The sequence below is a fragment of the Melopsittacus undulatus genome, chromosome 12 (assembly GCF_012275295.1).
Source record: "Melopsittacus undulatus isolate bMelUnd1 chromosome 12, bMelUnd1.mat.Z, whole genome shotgun sequence".
NCBI classification, from domain to species: Eukaryota; Metazoa; Chordata; class Aves; order Psittaciformes; family Psittaculidae; genus Melopsittacus; species Melopsittacus undulatus.
In genome coordinates, this window is record NC_047538.1 from 1,710,927 (window position 1) to 1,737,106 (window position 26,180).

A 26,180-nucleotide genomic window follows, 5' to 3' on the forward strand; every position below is an offset into this window, starting at 1 on the left:
GAACATGACTGTTGGAAAATCCCAGTCCTTCCAAGCATTGCTTGCAGAGTTCTGTTTCCCCAGTTTCATACTGGTGGCAGTTACTCCTCTTGTCCTTTATTAAAGTTTCATTTCATTGCCTTGCCAAACAATCTTGCTGCAAAGGCTACAGATGAAAGCGAGGAAAGGAGGTTAATGCAATATGTTATTCCTGTCGACAGGGATATTTGTTTCTTTCCTGCTTTCCCATTGCTGAAATAAAGGCCACCAGTGACTGTTTACACATGCAGTGTAATTTAGATATAACATGTGGGGTCGGCCATGAAGTCAAGGTTCAAAGCTCAATCACAAAACCTAAGAAAGTCAAACCAAGGAAGGCATTGTCTTCTGAAGCTGGGGAAAGTTCAGAACAAATCATTTGTCCCCTGGTCAGCAACAAAAAAAATGCACTTGGTTCCATGAGGATTTAACATTATGAGGTGCTCCATCCCTACTGAAAATCCCATTGATTGCAACAGAGATAAAAGCACCTGAGGAGAACATCTAGAGAACCTAATAAATAAAAAGTAATAATTCCAACTTAGACAAACATTTGGATGTGTGTAATTAGTATTAAATGCTCTACTATTGAATGTTCCTCTTTGCTGGGAATGTCATCTTTCTGACAAACGATGGTGCTTGGGTAGAATGAAACATTGCTGAAAAGGAATGCAGGTGCCCACAATTCTGTTAAAATGCCATCCTGAACACAAGAGGAGGATGTGCTTAAGCATCATCAAGACTTGAATGTTCTCTAAATGAAATATCACAGTTGACATGCATTTAAAAATATAAACCCCTGCCAATCACAGTTTAACACATTTCCCACTATCCCTTTTTACCTGTGACTGAATTAGGAGCTATTCCAAAACATATCACCAGATCAGTTGAGAAAAGGAGTAACAATTTGCCCTTGAACTGGGCAGCTGCTCCAGAGGCATCCCTTGGTCCTTTTAATGTACACAGAAGCTTCAGGTGCCTTTATTCTGGCTGTGAATCACAAGCCTTTTGTGAACCTAAAGCAAGACTCATGCTAACATATTTGTTGCAGAGGAGTGTAGAAAAAGGAGCTTGTATTTCCCATCTATTATTTTTAAATAAAAAGATAATTTTAAAGACAATGACATCTATTGCTTTTAAAGATGACAAAATCCCATTTTCTGGAAAGCTGGACCTGTCAGTTGTTCTGATTGCTTGAGTTACACTTGAGTCACTACTTCTTACTTAGAGTCATGTGAATCTGTGGATACAGACATAGTTGATCACAGGATAATATTCTTCACTAAGAATACTCTCTTGCTGCATTTTATAGGCATAGTTAACAGAAATAACAACTTTAAATACTGGTCTGAAAATTCTGCTTTATTCTAGAAGCAGTTTGTTCAGTTCTGTGCCCATAAAAATAAATGACACACTGAAGAGTTGTCTTGAATGTGAAGCTTTTGCTTCAAAGATGTAATGGTGTCAGGGTTATTAAATGCAGAATATAGTCTCATTTTAACTTCAATTGCATAGACATATTTCTAGACACTTATTTTTATCCCACATCAATAGCATTGGTGATCTTGGTTGTAGTGGTACAATGGGCAGTAATTGACACAGTAATGTCAAAATTGCCTAAATTACAAATAAGCCAAAATATCCATGGCATTGTGCATCCATAGAGGATGTTCTCCCAGGATTTGAATAGTTTAAATGACTAAAACAAGGTCTGGATTTCTCAGTCCACAAACCCAGGTAATGTTATTTCTGCACCTCATGGATTAATGGGCTTGGATGAGAAGTAAATGCAGTACTAAAGCAATGAACAGGCAGGAATTGACAGCGTGTGGCTCTGCTGGCAGTATCAGAGCAGATGTAGCATCTGGTATGGTCCTCAGTGTCACCTTTATCTGCAGCAGGAACCAAATCCCACTCCCAGGCTCTCAGAGGCAGCTGCTTTTGTGTGAGTGCTTGATAAAACTTGACCCCCTGATCCTCTGTACTCAGCTGAGGTTCATCAATCTGTGTTGCCAGTGTTTGAATTTTAGCTTTTTATAATGCTCTTGCCAATACAGATTGTTTTTTTAAGATGAAGCTACTAAGCCACGTGTTTTCTTAGTGTCACATCTTATAGTTTAAGCAGCAGAGATGCTCAAGGAGGTAGCTGTCAAGAAAATTTAAATACTTGCTTAAACACTATCCTCCATCCTTTCTTTCAGCTATGAAGAGCAAATATAGACACATTCAAGGAGAGATCTACAGGTTACCAGTTTTCATGACTTTAATGCAAGCCTTATAATTGTTGATGTTTTTTCTGATGTGACAATTCTGTTGGGTTTTGTTGTTGGTTTTGGTGTTTTTGTTGTAAGTTTCTAACATTTCTGGTTAAGAGAAGCACCATCTTAAGGGTGAAACAAAAATCTCAAGAGCTGATGTGAACAAACCCAGTTTGTTTAATTTGTACATCTTGGTTTTTAAGCCAGTTTCAGGATTTTGGGTGACCCTCTTGGATTATTGCAACCCCAGGATACTGGCAAGACAATATCAGTCTCTCAACAGTCAGAAAAACACCTAAATCTACTTTCACTCTCTTCCAGATGTTTGGTGGGAAACACATCAAGCTCAGTTGTCTTCTAACAATTTCAGTTAATTTGAACCCCAGAAATGCCTGTGCTTTGTTAAATGCCTTTCAGGAAGAGTTTTCTTCCACCTTTGGCACCAAGAAGATTGGTGCCAAACCAAGATCCTGTTTGCAGCAGGAGCTGCTTGTTAAGTTCCTAATCAGCAGTTGAATGGCAGGGAAAAACCAAATGAGTCCCTCATCAGTGATGGCATCTTGTCTTTATGGCTTACGATGTTTCCATGGGCTATAGAACTTGTATTTACAGATGGGAAACTGGAGCTCTAAGGGTTTAGGTGATCCATCCAAGATCCTGGAGCCAGTTTTGAGTGAAGTGGGAGCCAGTCCTCCTGTAGCCCAGCAACACCATACCACTGCCTGTATGCAAGCACAGATAGGCATTGCTCCTCTGAAGTCAGCTCATAGCAGCTGGATATCTGGCCCATGATGTCTTTGTGTTGGCATACGTAATTTCTGTTGTTCACTTCCTCTGTATCTAAATAAAGCAGCTATTGTTTATGAAATAAGTCAAAGAATTAGCTAAAGAGGCCATGTAAAAATGACTGCACAATAGAAACAAGGAAGTAGCAGCTGTAAAGCCACCATGCCTTGTCCAGCTTTGGAAAGGGTTTGTCAGTTCATGATAAATATAAATGGAGTTTCTCTTGCAGAAGTTCAATGTACTGCTTTGGCATCATGCCTCTGTATTTCTCCAAGTCTGACATTGTTCCTGGCCTGGCAGTTTGTATCTCTCCGGGGAGTAAAACATCTCAAGTATTTCTGTAAATAACAACAGTCCAGCTCTAAAGGTTGGTGAAGGAGCCGTAGGCTCTTTCAGCTTTAAAGCACTACTGAAAGCAAGAGTACCCCACTGCTGGCTGCTTTATTCTGTCCTCTGACCTGGGCTCCCCATCGTAAGCACGATAAAACATAAAAACATAGCAGAGGAATTTATTTTCACATGAGGGTTTTCTTTTAGGGTGAGTAGTAATATTATTTATTACTCTAACTAGTACAGCTGGGAAGGAAATAAGCAGGTTTTTAGGCATGGCATCACTTCTGCAGCTCACCGATATCCTCATAGCTCTAAGTGAGACTATTACCCAAAAAGAAGTGTTTCTTTTCTAAATGATCCCTGGCAGTATTTTAGCTAAACACTGGGCCTTTTAATTTGTAAAACTCTGGCCAAACTCTGGTTCACTTCAGCTCACTACCGTGAGGCAATAGCTGTGAATTAGAGATGAAGAAACTGAGGCAAAGAAGAAAAATCCTTTCCAAAGGGCTGATAAAAACCCCCAGAAAGACATAGCAAAACCCAACAGTTATTCTCCTGGGTACACAATCTCTGGAGGTTTAGAACAAGAGATAATTTCTCCAAGGAGAATATGGATACTGTCCTTGTTGTATGGTTCTCAAACTCTCATCCCTTTTCTACTCTACTAAAATACATACTTTTTGATGGGGGGAGGAGGGAGTGTAATGAGAAAATACAACGTTTGTTTTGGTGTTGCTGGATTTGAAACACATCCATGCTTTTAAGAACAGTTGAAAATTGTTGTTTTAATTGAAATAGTTAGAAGTCCAACTTTGAAAGAATTTTCTACACCATTAAATCAAAGGTGTCAATGAAAATCTTTGATTACTCAAGAGCTGCCACGACTCCACAGAGCTCCACTTCTTGATGTCATTTTTCATTTCCCAACAGGTCAGATTTGTAAGGAGAAACTAATAAGCTGAAAAAATTACCAGCTTCATTTCCGAGCGTGTTTTCCTCTGGCACTTGAAGGGCATTTAGTGTCTGATGGTTTGCTTTTGCAGCTGGGAAGCTCTGAGTGCAGCTTTTTGCCAGTTACACACAAAACATTTGCAGCCCAAAGAGGCCAGCTCGTTAGTAATTACTGTAATGAGTCCTTCACAGTGTTTCTCTGAAAGGTGATTGAGCCCCTAATGCAGACACCAGATATTTTTTGTTCAGTTAATGGTGTGGTAAATTATTCCTGGGAGGGGGCTCATTGAATGCCTCCTTTGAAACAAGTTAAAGACCACAAAGGAAAGAAAAAGCTGTAGGTCTCTTCTTACCAGGAACAGGAGAAAATATTTATGGAGTGTTTCAGATCTAGATCTTCCCACTGTTTCTACAAACTGGGACAAGTTGGGTCTTCTAAAGAGCGACTGGCAGAACCAAATGGAAGGGGAAGATAATGCAAGGTTTATTTTCCAGCTGCAAAGATGTGGGACAGTGTGGATAACGGAAAACAGGCTCTGCTTGCTCAGACAGAGCTACTGCATTGTGATCCCCATTGTCAGGGCCTTGCAGTTTTGTACATCAGCTTCTCTTCTTGTTGGAAGTGAGAGGTGTTAAACCCATACAAGAGAAGGTGGGATGATCATGAGCTTGGCTTTTACAAAGGGAGATTTCTGCTGCTGCTGAGTGAATAAATGAACTGATGTGTCCAAACTCAATTAGCAAATGCTACAGTAGGGAAGGCTTCTTAATCAGTCATTCATCAGGTAAAAAGCAACTATTGCATGTTTTGCATGTCCTTTTTCTTTGCACCCAGCAATAGATCCATCAGCCAATCTCAGTAATATAAATAACGATAGACATTATTTATAATCTTGCTCTAGAAAGATCTTATTTTTATACACTGAATGTGTCTGTGTGCTGTAACACTGAACTGCCTTAAATTTCCATGCTTATGTGCACAGGACAGCTTGTATATTCATCCCGTAGTCAGGATTTGGAGCTTTCAGAAGAACACTCAATTTGTCCCAAAACCTTTGCGGACAGAAGCTGTCATTGCCAGAGAGATGAGGGAGTCTTTGAGAACCAGCTGTGATTTAGAGGAAGAAAAAAACATGCTGTTAACCTGTGTGCAGTCTCTCCATGCCCTTAGTGCCCCACATCTGTGGGCTGCCCAGGCATCAGAAAGTGAATACTTGTGCTTGGGTGGCCTCTGGTTGGTGTGTTGGTATCACCTACCTCATTGCTGAGAGCATTTCACAAGCGTTGTGGCGAAAATGCTGTGGAAATGAAAGTTCAGAGCAGCAACAGGCTAGATTTTCCTCTTACAGTTTTGATGAAAAGTGAGTGCTTTTGGAGAGATCCTCACTGTGAGTGGGATCATTATTCTTGGGACTGAAGTTGCACAGAAAGTTAGTATTTCATTATTAAAAAAAAGTAAGAAATGTAGTCAAATGTCTCAGCAAAGCAGGTTTAACTGCTCTTCAAAAAGAGAAATTCACCACGATTGAGAATGTGGGAGATGCTGAAATCCTCTGCTGAAAGGCAGTTGGGCACTTCAGGCACCCTGCACATTACAGAGACCTGGAGCTAACTATTGCAGTTCTGCAGATCATAGAATCAACCAGGTTGAAAAGAGCTTTAAGGTTGTCAATTCCAACCGTTCCCCAGCACTGTCAAGGCCACCCCTAACCCATGGCACTGAGGCTTCGTCTCCATGCTGTGTGAACCCTTGCAGGGCTGGTGCCTGCAGCCCTGCCATGGGCAGCCTGTTCCAATGCCTGAGCACCCTCTGGGGCAGGAATTGTTCCACAGCTCCATCTAAACCTGCCCTGGTGCAGCTTGAGGCCGTTTCCTCTTGTCCCATCCCTTGTTCCTTGGGAGCAGAGCCCAGCCCCTCCTGGCTCCATCCTCCTGTCAGGCACTTGTAGGGAGCCATCAGGTCCTGAGCCTTCTTTTCTCCAAAACAAAATGGAGAGAGCTTTGAATATGTTTTTCCCTCTCTGCAAGAACAATGCCGGTGATGTTATTCAAGTAGCTCTTTAGTGATATTACCCAAGAATTGCCCACACACATCACTCCTCTTGCTGGACAGTCACACATCAGCAGGTGAGGTTGCCCTGGCAGCCTGTGGCTCTAAAGGCTGCTCCGTGCTCAGCTGAGGTGGGTTTTCAAAGGATCTGTGCACACTGTGTGGCTTTTTAGTTTTCTCTCTGAAACCTCCAGTAATGTCTATGAGTGCTGACTGCTTACAGAGGAGTCCAGTGTCTTCTTGACTTTTTCCAGTGTCTTCTTGACTTCTTCTAGTGTCATGACTCTTCTTTCACAGCAGAGTCAGCCAATAAGCCCAAGAATCCTTATACAGCATCCTTGATAAAATCATGATCGTGTCCATCCTCTTTCATTTAGTCACTCCTGCTAGCAAGAATTAATTTTAGACTCTGCTGGCTTTTGTTAGTAGATCTCAGAATAAAGTACCAAAGGTTTATTTTATTTTGTACTCATCTGGGCAGTAGCTGGAGTGTATAAAATGGGTTCTCCTGGGGCAACTTCACTGCTTCAGCCTCTTCCTTGAAGTAAGCTTTGGAGCAAGTGTATTTTTCCCCTCATCTCTGACAGAAAGCAATTTGCTTCCTCCCCTTCACATCCTTCAGGCTCTGGTGATTCGTTCCCCAGAGCACCCTGCAGAAAAACAACTTTGTTGACCTGTTCCTGCTTCTGGGGTTGGCAAATGGTCCTCACCTGAACCTCCCCAATGCAGCACATCACCTCTGATAGGTGATGGAACCTCCCCAGTGAGGGATGCCACTTCTGAAACACATCATTTTCTCTCTTCTTGTAGGTGATGTCAGAGCACTAGTGGAGGATTGTTTTTGTTTCTTTGCCCTCAAAATTGTTCTTTGCTGTGAGGAAATGGTGAGATTGGAACAGGAAAAGCTGGGAAGCTGACAGGGCTTTGATAACTGTAACTTCTACCTCGCTGGTTGTCTCACTCTCGCTTGCAGCGTTACTGATGTGTTACCAGCCTGAAGCCAAAAGGACTGATACAGCAAGGAAAAAATGTCTTTCTTTTGTTCTTTCTTTTGTTCTTTCTTTTTATGGGATCAAGAGTCTCAGCTGAGTGTGGTAGGGTTTAGATCTGAGGTCCATAATCTTATGTGTTTGGGAAGAAATTGCTGGGTTTAGTTGAAGTGTTGCTCAGCAGAAATGTTTAAAGCTTAACTGTTGTGGTTTAAGCCCAGGCCGTTAGACAACCACGCAGCCCTCTCCCTCCCTCCCTCCCTCCCTCTCTCCCTTTCTTCCCCCCCCCTCCCGGAGGTAAAGGGAGGAGAATTGAAAGAATGTAACTCCCATGGGTTGAGATAACAACAGTGTGGTAACTAAGGTATAACGCAAACCACTGCTACCACCAATAATAATAATGATAAGTGAAATTACAAGGGAAGAGAATACAATACCACTCATCAATACCCAGTCTGACCCAGCAGTGATCCAGCCCTTCCGGGTAACTCTCAGTTACATCCTGCGCATGCCATGCTGTGGTATGGAATACCTCTTTGGTCAGTTTGGGTCAGGTGTCCTGTCTCTGCTTCCTCCCAGCTTTCCCTCCTCCCCGGCAGAGCATGAGGCTCACAAAGTCCTTGCTCAGAGTAAACATTTGAGTGGCAACTAAAAACATTGGTGTTATCAGTGCTGTTCCCAGGCTGAAAGTCAAAACCACAGCACTGCACCAGCTACTAAGAAGGAGAAAAATGACTGCTACTGCTGAACCCAGGGCACTTAACTGTCCTTCTCACTTAGACTTTTAGTGGGCACAAGGCAGGAAGTTCCTCTTGATTTAAATGAGAAATATCAAATATCTTCTTCTGAGAAGTGCCCTTTGGAAGTTGGATTGCAGACTGACACAGGACATCCAGAAAACTAGGGTCAGAAATGGTGTGCTGTTTTAGGTTTCTTTGGTGTTATTTTGTGTGTAGGTTTGAGGGTTGGAAGCGCACCTTCTGCTTTCATGAGAAAGACTCAGCTGCTTTTATTTTCAAATACATTTTCCATTGCCTGCATGGAGAAAGATCTGTTTTGCTAAGCAGAGTTTGAACACAGGGATATGGCAGATGCTGTTAAAGACCAGAGCAAGTCAAATACTCATCTGCTTTTTCCACCTTCTCACTGGAAAATAATTCTCATTTCTCTAAACCAAGAGAATTTCAAATGAGAGAAGTGTTTGCCCCCCAGAGCTTAATGTGCCACGTATTGCTCAAACAGCACTAAACTTCTTAAAGGGAAAGAGAAGAAACATTGGAGAATATGGAGCTATTGCTTCAGATAAGATTGGTATAACTTTGGATAACGTAATTTTGTGTGAATTGAATTACTTTAACATCACAAAGATGGAAGAACTGCTCCACATACCCATTCCTGGTCACAGTCAGTGTGAATCTGGCAGGAAGCCATTAGCTTAAGGAGAACTCTGGTGTACATTCATATTACTGAAAGCAGATGTGGGCTTCTGGCTCAAGCCAAAATTTCAGGGGATAAAGGAATTTCTCTGTCTTCAATTCTGCATTGGTCAGAAAGGATGGGATAAATATATACTTGTGCTGAGAAGATGACTTTCAGGACTGACGTATCTGATAGAGATGCTAATGCAGCTAGGAGTGATAAGAAAATTAAACCTGGTGCTGCCTGCGTGTAGCCATATACCTGCTGCAGTTGTGTATGAGAAGCCTACAGCTTCATAGAATCATAAAATAGTCAGGGTTGGAAAGGACCTTAAGATCATCCAGTTTCAACCTCCTGCCATGGGCAGGGACACCTCACACTAGACCATATCACCCAAGGCTCTGTCCAACCTGGCCTTGAACACTGCCTGAGGGTTTTGAGTGTTGGCTGGTGTGAGGACATACAATTCCAAAATGATTTCTTCATGGTGACTTGGAGAAACTCAGCTCCCCTGTATCCACAGCAGAGCATCGCTGTGAGGCACCTCTGGCTTCGTGTGCATTAACACATGAGGAGATGTTTGGTTTACAAGCATGATGGTGGCCTGGGTTGTGATATGCAATAGTGTGTGATGTACATAGGTCCCACCCTTCAGTAAAATTATGTAGTCAAGACAGGTCTAAGCTTTTGCTTGCAGGCCATCAAATTCTTGGTAAAACTGATTTTGGAAAGTGAAGAGTGCTGGAGAAATCCTTGTGTGCCAGTGAATGGAGGAATGCTAAGCCCTGATTTTCTTTCTTTCAAGAAATAAAAATTCTCTAAGAAGGCAAAAGCTTTGTGTGGCTTTTAGTTCTTCACTTCCTTTTTCGTTAGAGGGGAGAAAAGAAAATCACATCAGCACCACCCTCTGTGCTAGAATGAATCCTTCTGCCTGACTTGCAGAGATTCATAATAGAAATGCTGACAGACCTTTATTTATAATGGTGTGAACAAATCAATGGTAATGGGCCTCAGAAAAGAGAAAGTGCTTAAACTTTTAGATGCCTGAGTATGGGAAATGGATGCAGAGACTTTCCAGAGGAAATATTGTCCCTGGCATTGGTGCAGGACGTGTGTGTTGTCAAAATACACCCAGGAGGAGACCAGGAACCAACGGGCAATGCAAGAACCCTACTGAACAATATGCACACCCACATGTGAGGTATCCCTGCCCATGGCACGGATATGGAACTGGATGATCTTAAGGTCTTTTCCACCCCAAACCAGTCTATGATTGTGTGATTACAGTTTTGTCTTCATTTGCACTAGGTGGGCCCCAAAAATCCACCTCTGTCTCCCTCTGTTCTGATGGATCATGCATCTTGAGTGAAAGCAGATGGATCAGATGGTGGATCTGCTGCTTGGCCCCCCCTGTCTGGGTCTTGCTGACTATGTGGTGAGGGCAGATTTGTGGCACAGGTGACTTTTGTCTACATGTTATCAGCAAGTTTTACTCTGGAGAGCAGCACTGAAATGGTTTGGCTGGGGGCAGTGTTCCTTGAAGGCTCCTTCATCTTCTTGTTTTGTTCAGCTGTAAATGAGGTATTGACATACTGAGCTAAACAAAACCAGCCCATATGGAATTGTCAGTAACAGCTCTTTATCTTGTCCAGTTTAACCTCAGAGGTAGAAAGCAAGAAAGAAATATATTTGTAAAACTGGGAGGGGAGAGTGTGGGAGGAAAGCTTTTAGGCACCTGGTCTGCAATCACTGCAGTGCAGAGGGAGGGCAGCATGAGATGCATCCAAGCCCTCAGATCTCTTTCTGGCAATGACCAGGACTGAGTACTATGGAAGAAGACCCAGATGTCACACAGTCAATATGATAAACTGTGCAGAGAGAAACTGTGATGTTGGAAAACTTCCCAAATGTGTTGATGGTCATGTGTTACTTTACTTAAGTAGAATCTGACTGGTTCAGGCTGAAGGGACCTTAAAGCTCCTCCAGCTCCAACCCCTGCCACAGGCAGGGACCCCTTCCACTGGAGCAGCTGCTCCAAGCCCCTCTGTCCAACCTGGCCTTGAACACTGCCAGGGATGGGGCAGCCACAGCTTCTCTGGGCACCCTGTGCCAGCACCTCAGCACCCTCACAGGGAACAGCTTGTGCCTAAGAGCTCATCTCAGTCTCCCCTCGGGCAGGTTCAAGCCATTCCCCTTAGCCTGTCCCTACAGGCTCTTGTCCCAAGCCCCTCTCCAGGTTTCCTGCAGCCCCTTCGGGCACTGGAGCTGCTCTCAGGTCTCCCCTTCAGGAGCCTTCTCTTGTCCAGGCTGCCCCAGCCCAGCTCTCTCAGCCTGGCTCCAGAGCAGAGCATCTGGCAGTCACAAGAGGAGCATGACCAGCTTAGTACACTATCCACCCCAGTGATATACTTGTCACTATGCTGGTTTGCTGTACCTTGAAGGTGCCATGGATGCAGGAGTCAGTAGCTTTTATACAGAGGGAGCAAACCGCTTTTTCTGGGTGGAACAACTTGCAAAGCTGAAACCCCTGTGTTTGAGTGCCTCAGGCAAAGAAGCCCAGTGCTGTCCAGGCTGCTGGGCTGCAGTATCTATGCTTTCCCAGTGCCTGTGTGTGAGCCACTGCCACCCTAAGCCCATGTGCTGTATGTTTGGGAAAGCTGAAGCTGGTTCATTTAGTTATTGAAAAGCCCTTATCTTGAATATGATTGATGGTATGGTTTAAAATGGAGACATCATCATAGTGAGCCTCAAATACCTTTTCTATTAGCTGTGAGGTACATAAATACCCCAAGCCTGGGAAATTCTCCCAATCCCCCATAAAAAGTACTTTCAGTAAGGAGGATTCCGTCCTTTCACTCTTGCATTTCGGAGACACCTGGTTTCTATTATCAGCCTTTGTCTGGGGAAGATTTGCTCTTGAATGAGTATGGCTTCTGGCTAATCTTTACTTCTCTGAATCCTGTGGTAAGATCTTCTTTGGACAGAACTAGGTCGAGTGTTTTTCAGTTGCCTTGTGTTCTCAAAATCAGTCTGTCAAAGAGTCCTAAATAACACATCACCTTATTCATAAACAGCCTGAGCAAATCAGGCTTTGCAGTATGTACAGCTGAAGCACAGTTCAGTGTGTGTGACAGTGATGTGTTACTCTGAGCTGCAAACTTATCAAAGGGCTTCACTGCATTGAACCGCTGGCAGGAAGAAAATACACTGACCAGTTATTGGAGCCTCATTTGTTTAATGAGCCTACAGTAAAATGAAAACTCCAGCCTTGGGATGGGTTAAAAGCAAATTGCATGGTAGAGCTTTCAAATCTGTAGCAAAGCAAAGCTTTTCATTGGGCGGAAGAAACATATTTTGCCATTAGTTCCGATATTACAGCCTGTGTAAACTGCAGCATCATAAAGTGTGTGGAATTGCTGGAGGACTCCTGTGAGCCATGGAGCTGGTGATTTCTGCTATGCATGATTGGGAGCAGAATCCCATGTATAATACCTGGGGTTTGACCCTGTGAAGGAGAATTTAAAAGATTAACAGTGTTTCAATTACCTATAATTGTGAATAAAGTAAATGGCCAGTATTTTAATTGTTTGTCTTGCGTTCTGCATTCCCTGTGTAATAAAAAGCCAATTTTTCTGGCTTCTGCCTCCATGTAGCATCAAGTTCTGGGTTCCAGGCACTGTAGGGAGCAGGTTTCTGAGCTGGGAGCCAGGAGACTTTTTTTCTTACTTTAACTCTAGCAATGAGCTGTTATTTGTCAATTTATTTCTTCACAGCTATATGCTACAGCTGCCACATCCTAGGAGACAAGGCTCATGGGTTGCTTCTTCACAGAAAGGATCTTTAGTTTCAACTGACTTTTATGAATGCTAATATGGGACAAACTTATGAAAAGTGTTCTTTGTAACCAACTATTCTGTTTCAGAATTTTTCAGTGCATCTTGTTCCCATCCATATATTCTGTTAGCTACTGCTTGGATATAACCTTAAATCTTAGATTTAGCTTTAGATGCACGTATACCTTTTGGTTATTTATAATTATTGATCCTTAGAGCAATAACTCAGTACTTTCATAACCCTCATGCCTGCTGCAGCGTGTATTTACTATTGAAAATACAATTTTGGTGCTGCAAAACTGTATCACATAGGGAAAACTGACTGGATGTGGCCTGGCTGGAGGAGTGGTGAGACTGAGGTGCTCGGGTTCTAATTGAGTCTGCTTGATATCTGGAAGCAACCAAAAATTAACACTGTAGTGTTCACTTAGTGTTAACTCTATAGTATTAATTTAGACTATATCATCCTGTTGCTGTTGCTGCAGTTCTCCATCCGTATTTTACTTCATGGTAGTCACTAGTTTTTACCATGCCTTTGATGGCATTCTCAGCAGAGAGGGAAAGGGAGGTCATGGGGACCATTTTCCAGCTACACCTTTCAAAAGCAGATTGTATGGATTCTCAAACTGAGAAATGGTGTCAGCTCCTTCCAGCACCGTTTCATGCCCTTTTTGCTTTCCCTCTCTGTCTCCACAGCTGTGGAGTCGCTTCATTCCTTGAATGACCAGATCTCCCATTTCATCGTCAACAAGTCAAAAACACTGGATGAAGATGAAGATGCCTTTTTGCCCAGCGAGAAGGAATCCCTCAAAGATGCCATGATGTTGATGAGGCACCTTCTTATGGATGCACAGGTAGGAAATCAATAAACTCCTATTTGTTAGGACACAAGGAAGGCACATTACATAGATCCAGAGGCAGTACATCATTTTCATGGACAGTTTTACCAGTGGAAAACATTAGTCCTTGACTCTTGTTTAAAATTGTCTTTGCCTCCTGAAATCTGCAGCTGTGTGAAAGGGGTCTCAGTGACTGGAGCATGTTACTTGTGATGGGTCTGGATCTCAGATTTAGGGTTGAGAATTGCTCTGAAGTTTCAGGAGAAAAGTGAAGCAATACCCATCTATGGGAATCCAGCATCAGCCCTAGCAAAAGAAAGTCATTTTCCACTGAGCATCTGTCCTGAATGCCTGTTTTAGAACTGCCAGACACATAACTGAGCTGTTGGTTTAGCCATGCTCTGAAACGCCAGTTAGAAGTCATGTAACAATGTGCAGATGTTTCTTTGTGCCTCTGCTGCTTTGACATAAAATCTCTGTAGGTTTCCTGCATTCTAGTGTGCTTCCTTCATCCTATAAAAAAGACCCCTTTGAAATATTCAGTATATATATTCTGTTTTGGTCTTATTTGTAAAGCCTGGATGGAAAATGGCAGCTTGTAGTGGAGGGTTGCTTTGAAAACAGGGTGTTCTCCCTCCCCTTCTCCTCTGGTAAGCCCTAAACCTTCACAAAGCAGGTCTGAGACTGTCCTGAGCTCTCCAGGGCTGGGATCACACAGTCTGGCCCCCACACTTGGACCACTCTCATGGGGGACTTTTTGGTCTTGTGAACATTTTATTGGTATTTCCCATATTGCAGCTTGTGCTTATCGCCTCTTGATAGAAATGTAACAAGGAAATAGAAGAGGAGGAAATTATTCCTATAAGGATTAACCAAATAATAATCTTCAGGGTTTTCCTGATTGCTATCCCATGCTAACCCTGGCTTGCCGTTGCAAGTACCAACACGTGTCGGTGCTGGTAGTGTTACTGCAATTACCAGTGCTCCTTTAACCAATGTGTCCCCAGAGCCCAGGTGGCTGTCACTTGCTGCCAGCACTTTACAAGTGTCCAAATGGAGGATGCAAGCAGAGAAAGCTATGTCTTTTTGTGTTTTACTCTCATATCCTCCCATGTGGAGTCTGGTGGTTCTCTTATCTGTTTCTCTCACTTTCAAAGCCTTTGGTTCTGATTACTTTGGCTGGTAGAGATCTTGGTGCATACAAGAAGTGGCCTGGGGATCCCTGCTATTAGTGGCATATGTGTTTTAATGTTGGATATAATTGCACGGGGAGTCAATCCAGGCTTTGGAGGGTGTGGAGTGCACAGTGAGCAAACCATTACAACTGTGCTCAGGATTTAATTTCTATGAGTGTGGTGTTTATGTCCCTGTGGTATGTCTTGAGACAAGTCACCTCCATTTACCCCAAACCAATGGACAGAATACTGCTGAAATGTCACAGAGAACACAAAGGGTTAGGCTGTGCATTTGGATTTGCTCCCATAGCCTGTGCTGGAGGTGGGAATACACTGGGGAGTCAGGCAGGAGAGTAGGCAGGTGCTTACAGGCATCTGCATCTTGCAGATTAAAATAAATACAGGGCAAAAAGGCACCTATTGATAATCTCCTTGTGCAGGAATCCTTTTTTAGCACTTGAGAATTGCTCTGCTACTTATCAGTTGTCCTGAATACATGTTAAGTGCCTGTGATAGAGTGACTGATTAAGGAAATGCTATTAACAATGGGGAAATGTCAAGTGCTTCTGCATCCTCCTCATGTGCGGGGATCCTGGATCCTTTCCCAGAAAGGACAGGACTGTTTTCTGCCTGAGAGTTCCAGGTTGGAAGGATGACAGGGTGAGAAGCGGTAGTGGTGAGTAAAAGGATGGAGCTAAACAAGTGACAGCATCAAGTACAAAAAAACCCAATAAAGTGAGGAAACATGTGGCTGGCAGCAAGCTACCTAAACAGGAATATCACCACCAGTGTGTGCATATAAAGTACTTACCAACCCTGACTGCAGAGTGCCCTATGGCTCTAATTACACAGGAGGAAAAAACATCACCAATGCAATTATTTCCCTTTCCTGACCTGATCTCATTTCTTCCCAGCTAGTTTTTTTTATGGGAAGATGGAGCCCTGCAGCTCTAACCAAGATTGATTGTGCAAGGCTCTGTGCAAAGATAAGCTGAAATCCAGTGCTTGACCCTTTTACTCCCTTTTCTCCTCTCTTGGTGTGGACCTGATTTTGATTGGTAAATAATCTGAGGAGAGAATATCCAGCTTGAAGTTTTGGGTAGGAATTAGCTGGACTGCTAACCCACTAGAAGTGATGGAGCAAAGGGGACAGTTAATGGCCATTTCTCTGACACTATGAATCTGCTTTGAAAGCACAGCCAGTGGGGATGATGTCTCATGTTTGCTGTCTTTATGATGTGGAAAGAAGTTATATGAAGTTTAGTAACCCTGCCTGGACACCAGCAGGCCAGAAGGTCTACCATGGATCTAACTTTGATCTTGAGTCATTTTTCTGGCTTAAGATGGATCATGAAATCAGTCAAACATAGTTTTGCACTATGGAAAATGCTGTGAGCATTTTTGGACCAGGCCGTGATGAGGACCATGTACATCTGCCTGTGAAGCTGCACTGAGAGTGTAGAATAACAAGGATGCTTATCAGCATGGAGAAGAGCAACAGAAGCACTGGAAGGGTTGTTCAGGGTTTCACAGCTGTATTTTCTCATAGTCAGAATGTGAACTCCATGCTTCTGAGTCAGCCCATTCCCTTCATTAGGCCATGTTTATTTCTCCCTCAGCTTCTTAGATGAACCTCTTTGCCAATCTGTTTTGCCAGTTTACTCTACTTTTTACTGATTTTCATGCCTCAGTTTTTGCAGTAGCGGTGTACAAGCACCTGTGGTGGTAGTGACTATGGCTTTATAGGAGAAATCTGCCATGCTGGGTGTCACTTATTGGTAAACATGGGATAGAGAAACAGACAAAATGGGGGGAAAAATCATCTCATCTCCCATACATGATAGGGCTTTCTCCCTGGGAAATGGGGCTTTCCCTTGTGTATTTTGCACTCTTCCTGCCTCCATAAATGCCATCAATGTCAACTGAAGTAGCACTGGCAGGATGAGTGTGAGCATGGTGCTGGGAGCTGGCAGAGAGGCAGCTGCTGCTATGTCAGCCCCGTCAGCAGTATTAAACTGCATGCGGGGCTAGGTAATAAGCTCTGTGGAGTCTCTCAGCAATAGGCTGTCAGCTCAGATTCTGCCCAGGGAAGACAGTGATTTAATGGAAGTCATTACAATCTGCAGGGATCTCTTGCCCCTGGTGGTCTCCATCCATTAAGCACCCCGGATAGGATTTCCTCATCATGAAAATACCCCATTGGAGGGACTGCTCACTGACCTGCACGCTTGCTGCTGGGCTGGCAGAGCTCTGGAAAGGGAGCATCACCCTCCCTCTGAGTGAGGGTAGGAGCTCTGCAGCCGCATTGCTCCTTTCTCATATTTGTTTCAGGTTTTCAACAGCTTCCTGATGTCAGGCTGGAGGTACAAAGGCATCACCTTCCTCTGAGCAGTGCTCAGCAAGTCATCATCTGCATAGCGGAGCTGAAAGGGGGGAGAAATCCGAGGGGAAAATTGAGACAGTGTTATATGAACTAAAAGGTGTACTTAGATAATGTGGGTGCATAAAAGCAGATGAAAAGAAAAGGTGCACTTATTCTATGACATGTTCCATCCTCCACATGGTATAGGAATGAATAAACAGTTCACTTCTGCCAGACAGCCCCATGCAAGATGCTGCCGCAGGGCTACAGCAGCCTATGATAGATTGTCATTGTTGTCAATCATTTCTGACAGTCCTATTATCCTCAGAAAGGATGTTTGCTCTGTGCATGTTGTTTTATAATCCTCAGAGGTGGAGTTTTATAGCCGAGCAGTGTTTTTTCCTCAGACGTTTCCCTAAGCAGGATTTATTGCTTCTGAGACACACGTGAGGTGAATCCATTACACCTTCAAACTGTAAATCTCCCCTCAGCTTTGCCTAAATTACTTCTTGGTTTGTTTTCTTTTACTTGACTCTCTGTTTCTAATTGCTATTGTGAGAGACTTAACTGGCACGGAGCAGGAGGAACATCATATTCTAAGGGCTGAGTCATATGCAGCAGCTCTAATGTAGCAGTTTGCCCAAGCAATTTGCCTAATGAATTGAAAAGGTCCATCCAGGCACCAGCATCAGCCTCAGACGCAGGGTAATGTTCTCTCTTATATGGCAGAACACATGTAATTTTTCTGGATGCCTGACCTTAAAAGCCAAGCTTGCAGGAAGTGCAGTACATTTAATTGCTTCCATAAAGTGTTTAATTGACTTCAAGTGGATTTTAAGTTCTTTGGGAGAAACACTATCTTTTCGTTCAGTTCCTTTCCTAACAGTGGTGTGATTATTGCCTGGGCCCTCTTAGGTCTTGTTATAGAAGTTATAAATAGACACAGAGACAATCTTTTGGTTTGGAGTCAACCTTTCAGAAGCAATCATACCAAAAATGATGACTTAAGAGCAAGATTAGCTTAGTAACCTTCTAGGGCACCTGGCTTTAGCTGGATTTCAGTTGTTGACTAGGTATGAGAGCATGAGGATGTAGATATTCAACCACTTCTCTGCCAAGGGGGTAATTTCTTTCTTAGGCAAAGACAGAAAATAAACGTGGTGCTACTTGCAGCATAAGTTGTGAACAAAATAGGATGGACATTGCCCCAGAGTCAGAGGGGAAAGATCTCTTTCCTTTACCTTTAGAAGTTTTGTTTCTTTTTCCTTAAGTGTTCCAACACTTTGCTGTGGATAAAATGGCTCCAGCTTTCATTAACTAGTGGGACAAACCTTTAGCCAGTGTCTACCAACACAGGTCTGTAGGTATTGCAAGACCACCCCGAGCAGGTCACAGAGGAATGTAGCCAGGCGAGTTTGGGATGGTTCTAGAGAAGGAGACTCCACAACCCCCCTGGGCAGCCTGTGCCAGGGCTCTGCCACCTCAATGGAAAGATGTTCTTGCTCATGTTGGGGTGAAACTTGCTGTGGTTTAGTTTATGGCCATTGCTCCTTATCCTATCACTGGGCACCACTGGAAAGAGTCTGGCACCATCCTGCTGGCACCCACCTTTGAGTTATTGATGTGCATTGATGAAATCCCCTCTCAGGCTGCTCTTCTCTACAGTAACCAGGCCCAGCTCCTGCAATCTCTCCTCATGAGAGAGATGCTCCAGAGCCCTGAGCACCCTCATGGCCTCAGCTGGACCCTCTCCAGTAGCTCCTTGTATTTCTTGTCCTGAGGAGTCTCCATTCCTTTCCTCACTTAACAAAAAACTACATATTTCTTGAGCTGTTTTCCATACTTTTTTTTTCTGCAGTGTTGTCTCTTGTCTTTCCAAGGTGGCTACTGCTGAGAGAGCTGTGATAACAGCTGCAGAACTAATAGCAGTACATTTCATCAACTGACCTTTAAAAAGAATTCCTATTTTCTGTGGAGGTCTGTTGTACAAACCCAGCCATGTTGTTGCAATGTTTTGCGTGCTAGTTAAACACTTACCACCATCTGCTCCTCTGATTTTTAGCAGACCATGCTTCAGGAGCAAAACCCCAGGACCTTTATTTTCACATGAGTGGGTCATATAAACACCAACAGGCAGAAAAGGGAAGGGAGGATTTGTTCTTTGTTCCGATAAACTTGCATTATTCAAGTTCTGAAAGCATCCTTACCACACTGATGTGTTTTAGAAGCTGCAGAAAGAGGTATGATGCTAATTCTTTTTTATGGAATATTACCAAAATGCAGTTGTCAGTTGGCAGTCATGTATGTCAGCGTTCACATTTTGTAAGCTGGTTTGCCTTGAAAAAAAGCTTCAGTTAAAATCAGGATGTATTTAAGGGAAAGCCTGAAAACCAAACCTGCTGCTCTTCATATTGTATTTTTTTGCATTAATCTTGCCATCCCATTTCCCTAAGAAGAATTCTTGTTAGCCACTTCCAAGTTTCTAATGATCCTGCTAGGTCTAGTCTGAAAGGGAGCTGAAAAGACTCTTGCTCTTGTTGAAGGATAAGAAGTTAAAACACAACCTTCATCAAGGACCATGTTGTGCCTAATGACATCATTAGCATATGTGATGTGAGCCCTATTTGCCGTGCCTGTCCCTAAACATGTAGCTGACAACCCACTGCCTCTCCTCATGCTCCAGGAGAGTAAAAATTGATTTGTGGACTGTCTCTATTAGTTCAATTTCTTTGGAGAATGATGTGCTGTATAATGAGGGGTGATCAAAGCTGTAATGTTCCTGCTGCAGTCTTTACCAGCACAGCTCTGTGCATCAAGAGCTGCCCACAAACAGTGGGGCTCTGTAGGAGCTGTGATCCTCTTGAATGTTACATGCTCTTGGCATTTACCTAGCACAGGAGGAGGAGATTTGACCCATGTTTTCATCTGTCTGATACTAATACATGTGTTGAGCCTTTGGTGCTGGGTAAGGATAGTTGTTGCTGTATATTTTCAGTGTCATTGCTTGGCAGGGTTGTCATCTGAGGGTCACTGTGGTCATGTAGCTATTGCTGTACCCTGGCCAGACTCTGATCCCATCCTCCCCTGGGACTGGGAAGAAAGAGATGTCTTGAATGTGTCAAATCTTTATCTACACAAAACATAACTGCATCATGAAGAGAATCACAGTTCAGCTGGTTCCTCACGAGCGGATGCTTGTTGTGACTGAGGTTCCTGCCATCCCTCTGCTGTGGTGCTGTGTCTCAATTTGCTCCTTGCCTGTGTGTGCAGCATGTGTTGCAGTTCTCAATGTGCTTTGCTCTGTTGCTGCAGAGCTGTGCTGGGGAGCAGTGGAAAAAAGCAATTTCCAAGGCAGGAAGGAGACAGTCGTTGTATTGCAGTCGTATTGAACATTGGGATGAGGGAGAAGTTCAGCTTAAATGATCTGATTCTGGAAATGAAGCAGAACTTAGGAGGGGATAAAAAACACTGTCACAGTGAGGGACAAGCCTGGGACCATGTAAAGGATGGATTCTCTTGCCTACCTTTGCTGCAACAAAATATTTATGACACTAAGTAATGGTACTGAAAAGCAACATTACATTTACTACCATCCAAGTCCTGTAAGACTGGAGCTAATGGTAATGCATTGGGTACAAGATGCTTCAGCGCTGCAACATTGGGTTGGTTCTGATTTCATTCTCCCTCTTTCATGTTTTGCTTTCCTTTGATACTAAAAAGTACCAAAGGAAAATGCTGTACTGAAAAATCCTCATTATTCTGAGTTAGGTTTGATATTGTGGTTGAAAGCTCAGAAATGTTTCATTATTTGCAGCTGTGCAAGAGTAGACTTAAAAAAACCCCAAACACTTACACAAACAGGAGACCATAACCTCATGTGTAAAGGGTGCAGAAGTGAGAGTCTCAACAGGTCTATTATTCATATAACTGCTTGTAAATTAGTATTGACTTTTATGTTTTCATTACTGTGTGGAGGTCAGCAAGAGAGAATGGTCACGCCAGTGGAGAGGTTGAAGTCAGATGTTATATAGCAGCATGTCAGCACTGTGCTTCAGAAAGAGAGAAATACACTTACCTGTAAATGTATTAAAGGATATAGCACATGAGAAAACAAGATAGATACCTTTCTTTGAGTCAGAGGGGAACCAAGGCTGAGTGAAAGAGAAAATGTATAAAGAAGCTGAGATCTCTTCAGGGAGATAGTAGATACCCAGTAGATACCCAGTAATTCCAATTTCTCTGCTACCTTCAACCACAAAATGCCCTCACACCTCTGAGCAGGGGGTCCAGGACAGAGTGCTTCAAATGCAGAGTCCTGTTGAATGGCAAAGAAGATGATGACAATTTTGTGTTACTTAATCTGTGATGCATATTCATGATGGGGGTGTGTGTGTGTGTGTGTAAATGCTCTGCAGGTGTTAATGAGAGTCACAGAGATAAACGATAAGGATCTTCCTAAATGTAGAAGCAGCAATTAGGGGAGCCGAGAGTGTATCTGCTATCGCAGCACTGTATCAGCAATGCAGAATTTCACTTAATAAGAAAAGAAAACCCCAGTTGTGCAGCCAACAAATGAAACACAAAATCCCAGTCAGCTTCACTCTGTGCTCGGTAAGCAGACATGAAGGACATGGAGGGAATAAAACACTTTTTCCTGAGTCTTCAAGTGCTCAATATGTTTTCTTCTGCCCCGAGAGTCTCTTGCTCCATTTGTCATTAACAAATAAGCAAAAGAAAACCCCACAAAGCCCCCAAAGCAAACTGCATCAGTACTGTGTCACTGTATTAAGCCACCAAGAAGGCCAAGAGCTCCATCACCAAGCAATTCTTTCCCTTGAACCAGCTGCAAACTTTCCTTCCAACCTTAAGTGGTCATCAAAGCTGAGCCCAGCTGGGAGGTGTGAGCCAGCCAAGCTCTACATTTTTATTTTGTCTTGATAAAACTACTAACTACTGAATGGCTCTGTGAGATAGAGCAGCCTCTGTGTTCTTCCCCCATCTCTTGACACTTGCTGTAAGTGCTTGCTTGGTAAAGATTAACTGATTTTTTTGCATCCATCCCTCAGATGCTGGATAGGGAACTCGTCTGGCAAAGCAAAATCTGTCTTGGTTTTGAAAGCAAATTTAAATGAAAGAGCTTTGGAAAACCCAAAGAGCATCCTGGGTCTGCTATTCCTGCTAAGAGGCAAAATATTCCAAACAGCCATGCCAGTTAACCCTGGCAGCAGATCTTGTCCAGATGTTGTACTTCTTGAGGCTTTAACTCCTTCTAGGCTATAGGCTAAGTTGCTTGCTAGTGGTAGCATCCATGTTAAACACGCTCTGTCTGATTCCATTTGCACAGAGCTTTGGCAAACAGGAGATTTTTTCTGGACTCAGATTTCCTGAGCAAGGAGATGGATTCATTGATTGCAAAACCCCTTCATCACTTCAGGACTGCTGTTCCTGTTGGAGAACATGTCTTGTATCTGTTGTGTGAATTTAATGATGTAATTTAATTCCAATCTTCCTCATTTATCTGTGAGTTGGGAATAGCATTTGCCTACTTCACAGTGATGGTGTGAGGTTCTTCGTTCATTAATGTGAAAAAGCTTTGAGATCCTTAAGATGAAAATAGCTTTAAAAGATGCTGTTAATAATAAATATCAAGTAATGCACCTTGGTACCTCTTAGCAATAATTGGTGCTATCGGTTCTGCCCAAGTTTTCCATTAATTAAAAGGCTTTGAGTGGGACTGGAACCATGAATGGGGTTGGGACCAATTAACATGTAACATGTCGGGTTTTATATCTTTGACTCTCCTGTCATGGGACTCTTAGGAAACTCCCCATGGGTTTTAATGGGGCAATGTCAGAATTCAGCCCCAATATTTGTGGGATAACTGCTAGATAACCTGAGTTCTGATGGTAGCTCAGTTGCTTAGTGATTAAGCTAAAAGCAAAACTGTGCTAGTTTAATATTAACATAAATGGAATTAGCCACTCTCTGAGTTAAATGTTACACGAAAATGTTTATTATAAGGAAACCACGACTTTTTGTCTTCTGATATTTGAATTTAATTGAACTATCTTGTTGCAATGCTGACAGTTTTTGACCTGCTGCTTGTGCTTAACCTCCACTTTAGCACGTGGAGGCTGGAAAAACCAATCATTTGCTGCTCAGTCACCCAACTCCAACTTTTATTAGATTTCCAGCATGCCACACGTCCTCTCCTAAATGTGTGCATGCTCTGAATCTGTATTCCAGGTAAATAAAGTGCTCGTGTAAAGAAATTACCTGATCCTTCAAATATATCAATGTTATTTCTATGGAAGGGGAAAGCACCGAACCCTGAAATGACACGTGGGATGGAGCCAGGAGAAAGGACCACGTGAATTAAAACCAAGTTAATGCATAAGAAAGCTGGTAGCCAGTAAAGTGTGGATTTAGAGCCAAGTGTTGCCTCTTTATCAGCAACCCTGGCATCCCCTCTTACTTACTGCAAACTGTGAATTGCATTGCACGAAGCACTGTGAACATTACTGGTGCCACATGGGGGAGATGTTGAAGAAGAGCTGGATTGCTCCATCCTGGCACACACCGACTTCCCAGGGCAGATCAGTCTGAGGTGTTTAGGAGCCTAATTCCTCTGAAGTTTCCCTCCTATATCATAAGCATTTAAATAACCCCTATAAAAGGGATCTGCGGCAAGCCATCTGAAAAATGGTCCCTCTTGGCTTGAGAGTGTGTGCAACGTCTTCCAGTGGCTGAAGATGCTTTTGCAATCACAACCACAAAGTGATGGAGCAAGGTAAACCAAGGAGTGATGCAGTCAGAGTGCTGAATCACTTCACTGTGATGCAGTGCTTTCTGCTAGCATCACTGCATCTCTTGTACCTCTTGTCTTGGTATGCAGTGGTCTGCAAGGGAGGGTTTTGAGGAGCAAAGGGAGCCATGTGGAGCAGTTGGCAGGATTTCTTGCTGCTCTTTCCTTAATATAGGTCCATACACATGGGTTGTGATTTCTTCAAACCCACTGGCCATCTTCCTTATTTCTTCCTAAAATAAGACTTTTCACATCACCTGTGAATTAATGGTTAAAGCTTAGTTGTGCATGTCTAATGGCTGACATGGGAAATCCAGACAAATGGCTGTAGGGAAAGGGGATAGATGTACTATGTGAAACAAAAAAAGCTGGGTTTTCTTTTCAAAATAGCTTTCCAATATTTGATTATTTTTTCTGCAATGATTTTAAAAAAATGTTTTTCTGGGGCTTTGACATGTTTTATAATATTCTAGCAGCTGGGTTAACAGGTATATTGGAAAAGGGGGGTTGTGAACACAGGGGTAGGTATCCTGGGGAAAGTCAAGATAGCCTGATTTTTTAGCCAGAAAGAAAAAGAGAAAGAGAAAAAGAAACAGAAACAGCAGCAGCTGTGAAGGCACCATGCATCCCCCAAAAGCAGGAGGGCTGAAAACATGCTTGAGCTGACTGCAGGGGAGCTTTGCCTCCTCTTTCAAGCATGACCTTCCCTTTCGGGCCACAGACTGCCAGAGGCTGAGAGAATATAGCAACTTCTTTCCTCTCTGTCTTTCTGCATAGAGGAATTCCAAATCACTGCATAATGTGTGCCCCAATTAATATTCCCCAATTGTTTCCACTTCCCTTCCAAATGATGTCAGTCTCCATTATTTTTGGCATAATGGTAGCAAGAGGAATGTCTGTTTTTCTGAAATACTTAATCTCTCATTTTGGTGGTTGTAATGATCTCTTCACATCTCAGGATTTTTCCTTTGCCTTTTTGACTTACCTTGTGAAAGATGCAAACTAAAATCATTAAAACTGTCTTAATCCATTATTACACAGTTTGTACATTATTAATAATGAAGGCAGTGCAATTAGGCTGCAGAATGTGCAGTGAACACAACATTAAGATATCCTTAAGCAATATCTGTGGCTGATGCTCGTCTTATTGGCACATGCCACCAAGATCCTACATGAAAACAGTATTTGTATCTGGCATTGCTTTTGCAGAATACAGTGGCTTCAGTTTTCACTAGTTGCCAATTAGAAGAAAGCATGAAATTCATAGCAATGACTGCTCAACTCTAAGTGTAGATCCTGGTCTCAGCATCGTTTATTGCTTTGCTGAAAACTTCTTCCCCTGTGCCCTCGGTCGTTGAGCTTATGGGATGCTATGGGCAGAAACTCCTCTCTAAGAGGTGCTTCTTTCACCACTTGCAGTCTTCTCTCCCATGGCAAGCCCCTGTTATCCTCATCCCCACACTCAAAACAGCTGCCTGCAAAAAGGCCAGGAAGCAGCAAGGTGCTTTCCCACTCTTTTGCCAGTGTAATCTGGTGGTGTGATCCTCTGCCCACGCAGTCCTGAGGAGTGACCTGTGACATGGTAGATTTCTTGAAGCAGGGGCATCAAAGACATCTCCCTTTTGACTTGTTGCTAAGATGGGGGCAGGAGATCTTTCATGCACATCTAGTGCTGCAAGGACATTGCTACCACAGAGCTACCCATGTCCACCATGCCCCATCCCTCCCTTTTCAACAGCTTCGAGCTGCTGGCAGGGAACTGAAAAGGGACCTTTTGAAGAAGACGAATGTGTTCCCAGAGCAGATGTGTCAGCCACAGCACCTTTGGCGAGGGCTATTATTCCAAAGCAAACTGCTTCAGAGTCATTCTGAAGGATTTCAGGTTAGATCTTTCCAATGTTGGCCAAATTGGGCCAACTTTTCAAAACTCATCTCCTTTGAATTTTCACAATGTAACTCCTTCAGCAAACAGTTGTATTTACACAAATGGCATCTGGTCTGGGAGCTGAAGTGGTACTCAAGAGATCCTTCCCATGTGGTTAAAAATGTAGAGGAAGCAGTTCCCATGATTATAGACTTTTAAAAGCCCCATGAATAATGCACTTGAGTTTCTGTTAAAAAGCTGTGGCAGCAATGCTCTAACTCATATCAGTGAACGTGTAATTATAACTTCTCCATGTGGCCATTTGCTGCTTCCACAGCTGTCACTTTCTGTGACACTGCCGGGATCAGGAAAACCAGAGTCTCTTCCAGCTCTAGGTGCTCACATGGGGTTCATCAGAGCCCTTTCCTGGTTAATCCCAGGAGGGAAAAGACTATCTGGCAAATGCTATTGGTAACTTCTGTTCAGTCTCTGACTTGA

The 26,180-nt window shown here is 43.1% G+C and overlaps 1 protein-coding gene across 1 annotated transcript in view; it reads left to right on the top strand.

The window, feature by feature from the left end:
- The first annotated feature begins 13,357 nt into the window (after positions 1-13,357).
- KAZN (kazrin, periplakin interacting protein) overlaps positions 13,358-26,180 on the top strand; it is a 161,336-nt gene continuing 148,513 nt past the window's right edge. The window contains exon 1 of the mRNA XM_034068521.1: positions 13,358-13,491. Within this exon, the coding sequence (XP_033924412.1) occupies positions 13,456-13,491 (36 nt within the window). The 5' untranslated portion in view covers positions 13,358-13,455. The remainder of the gene's footprint in view (positions 13,492-26,180) is intronic.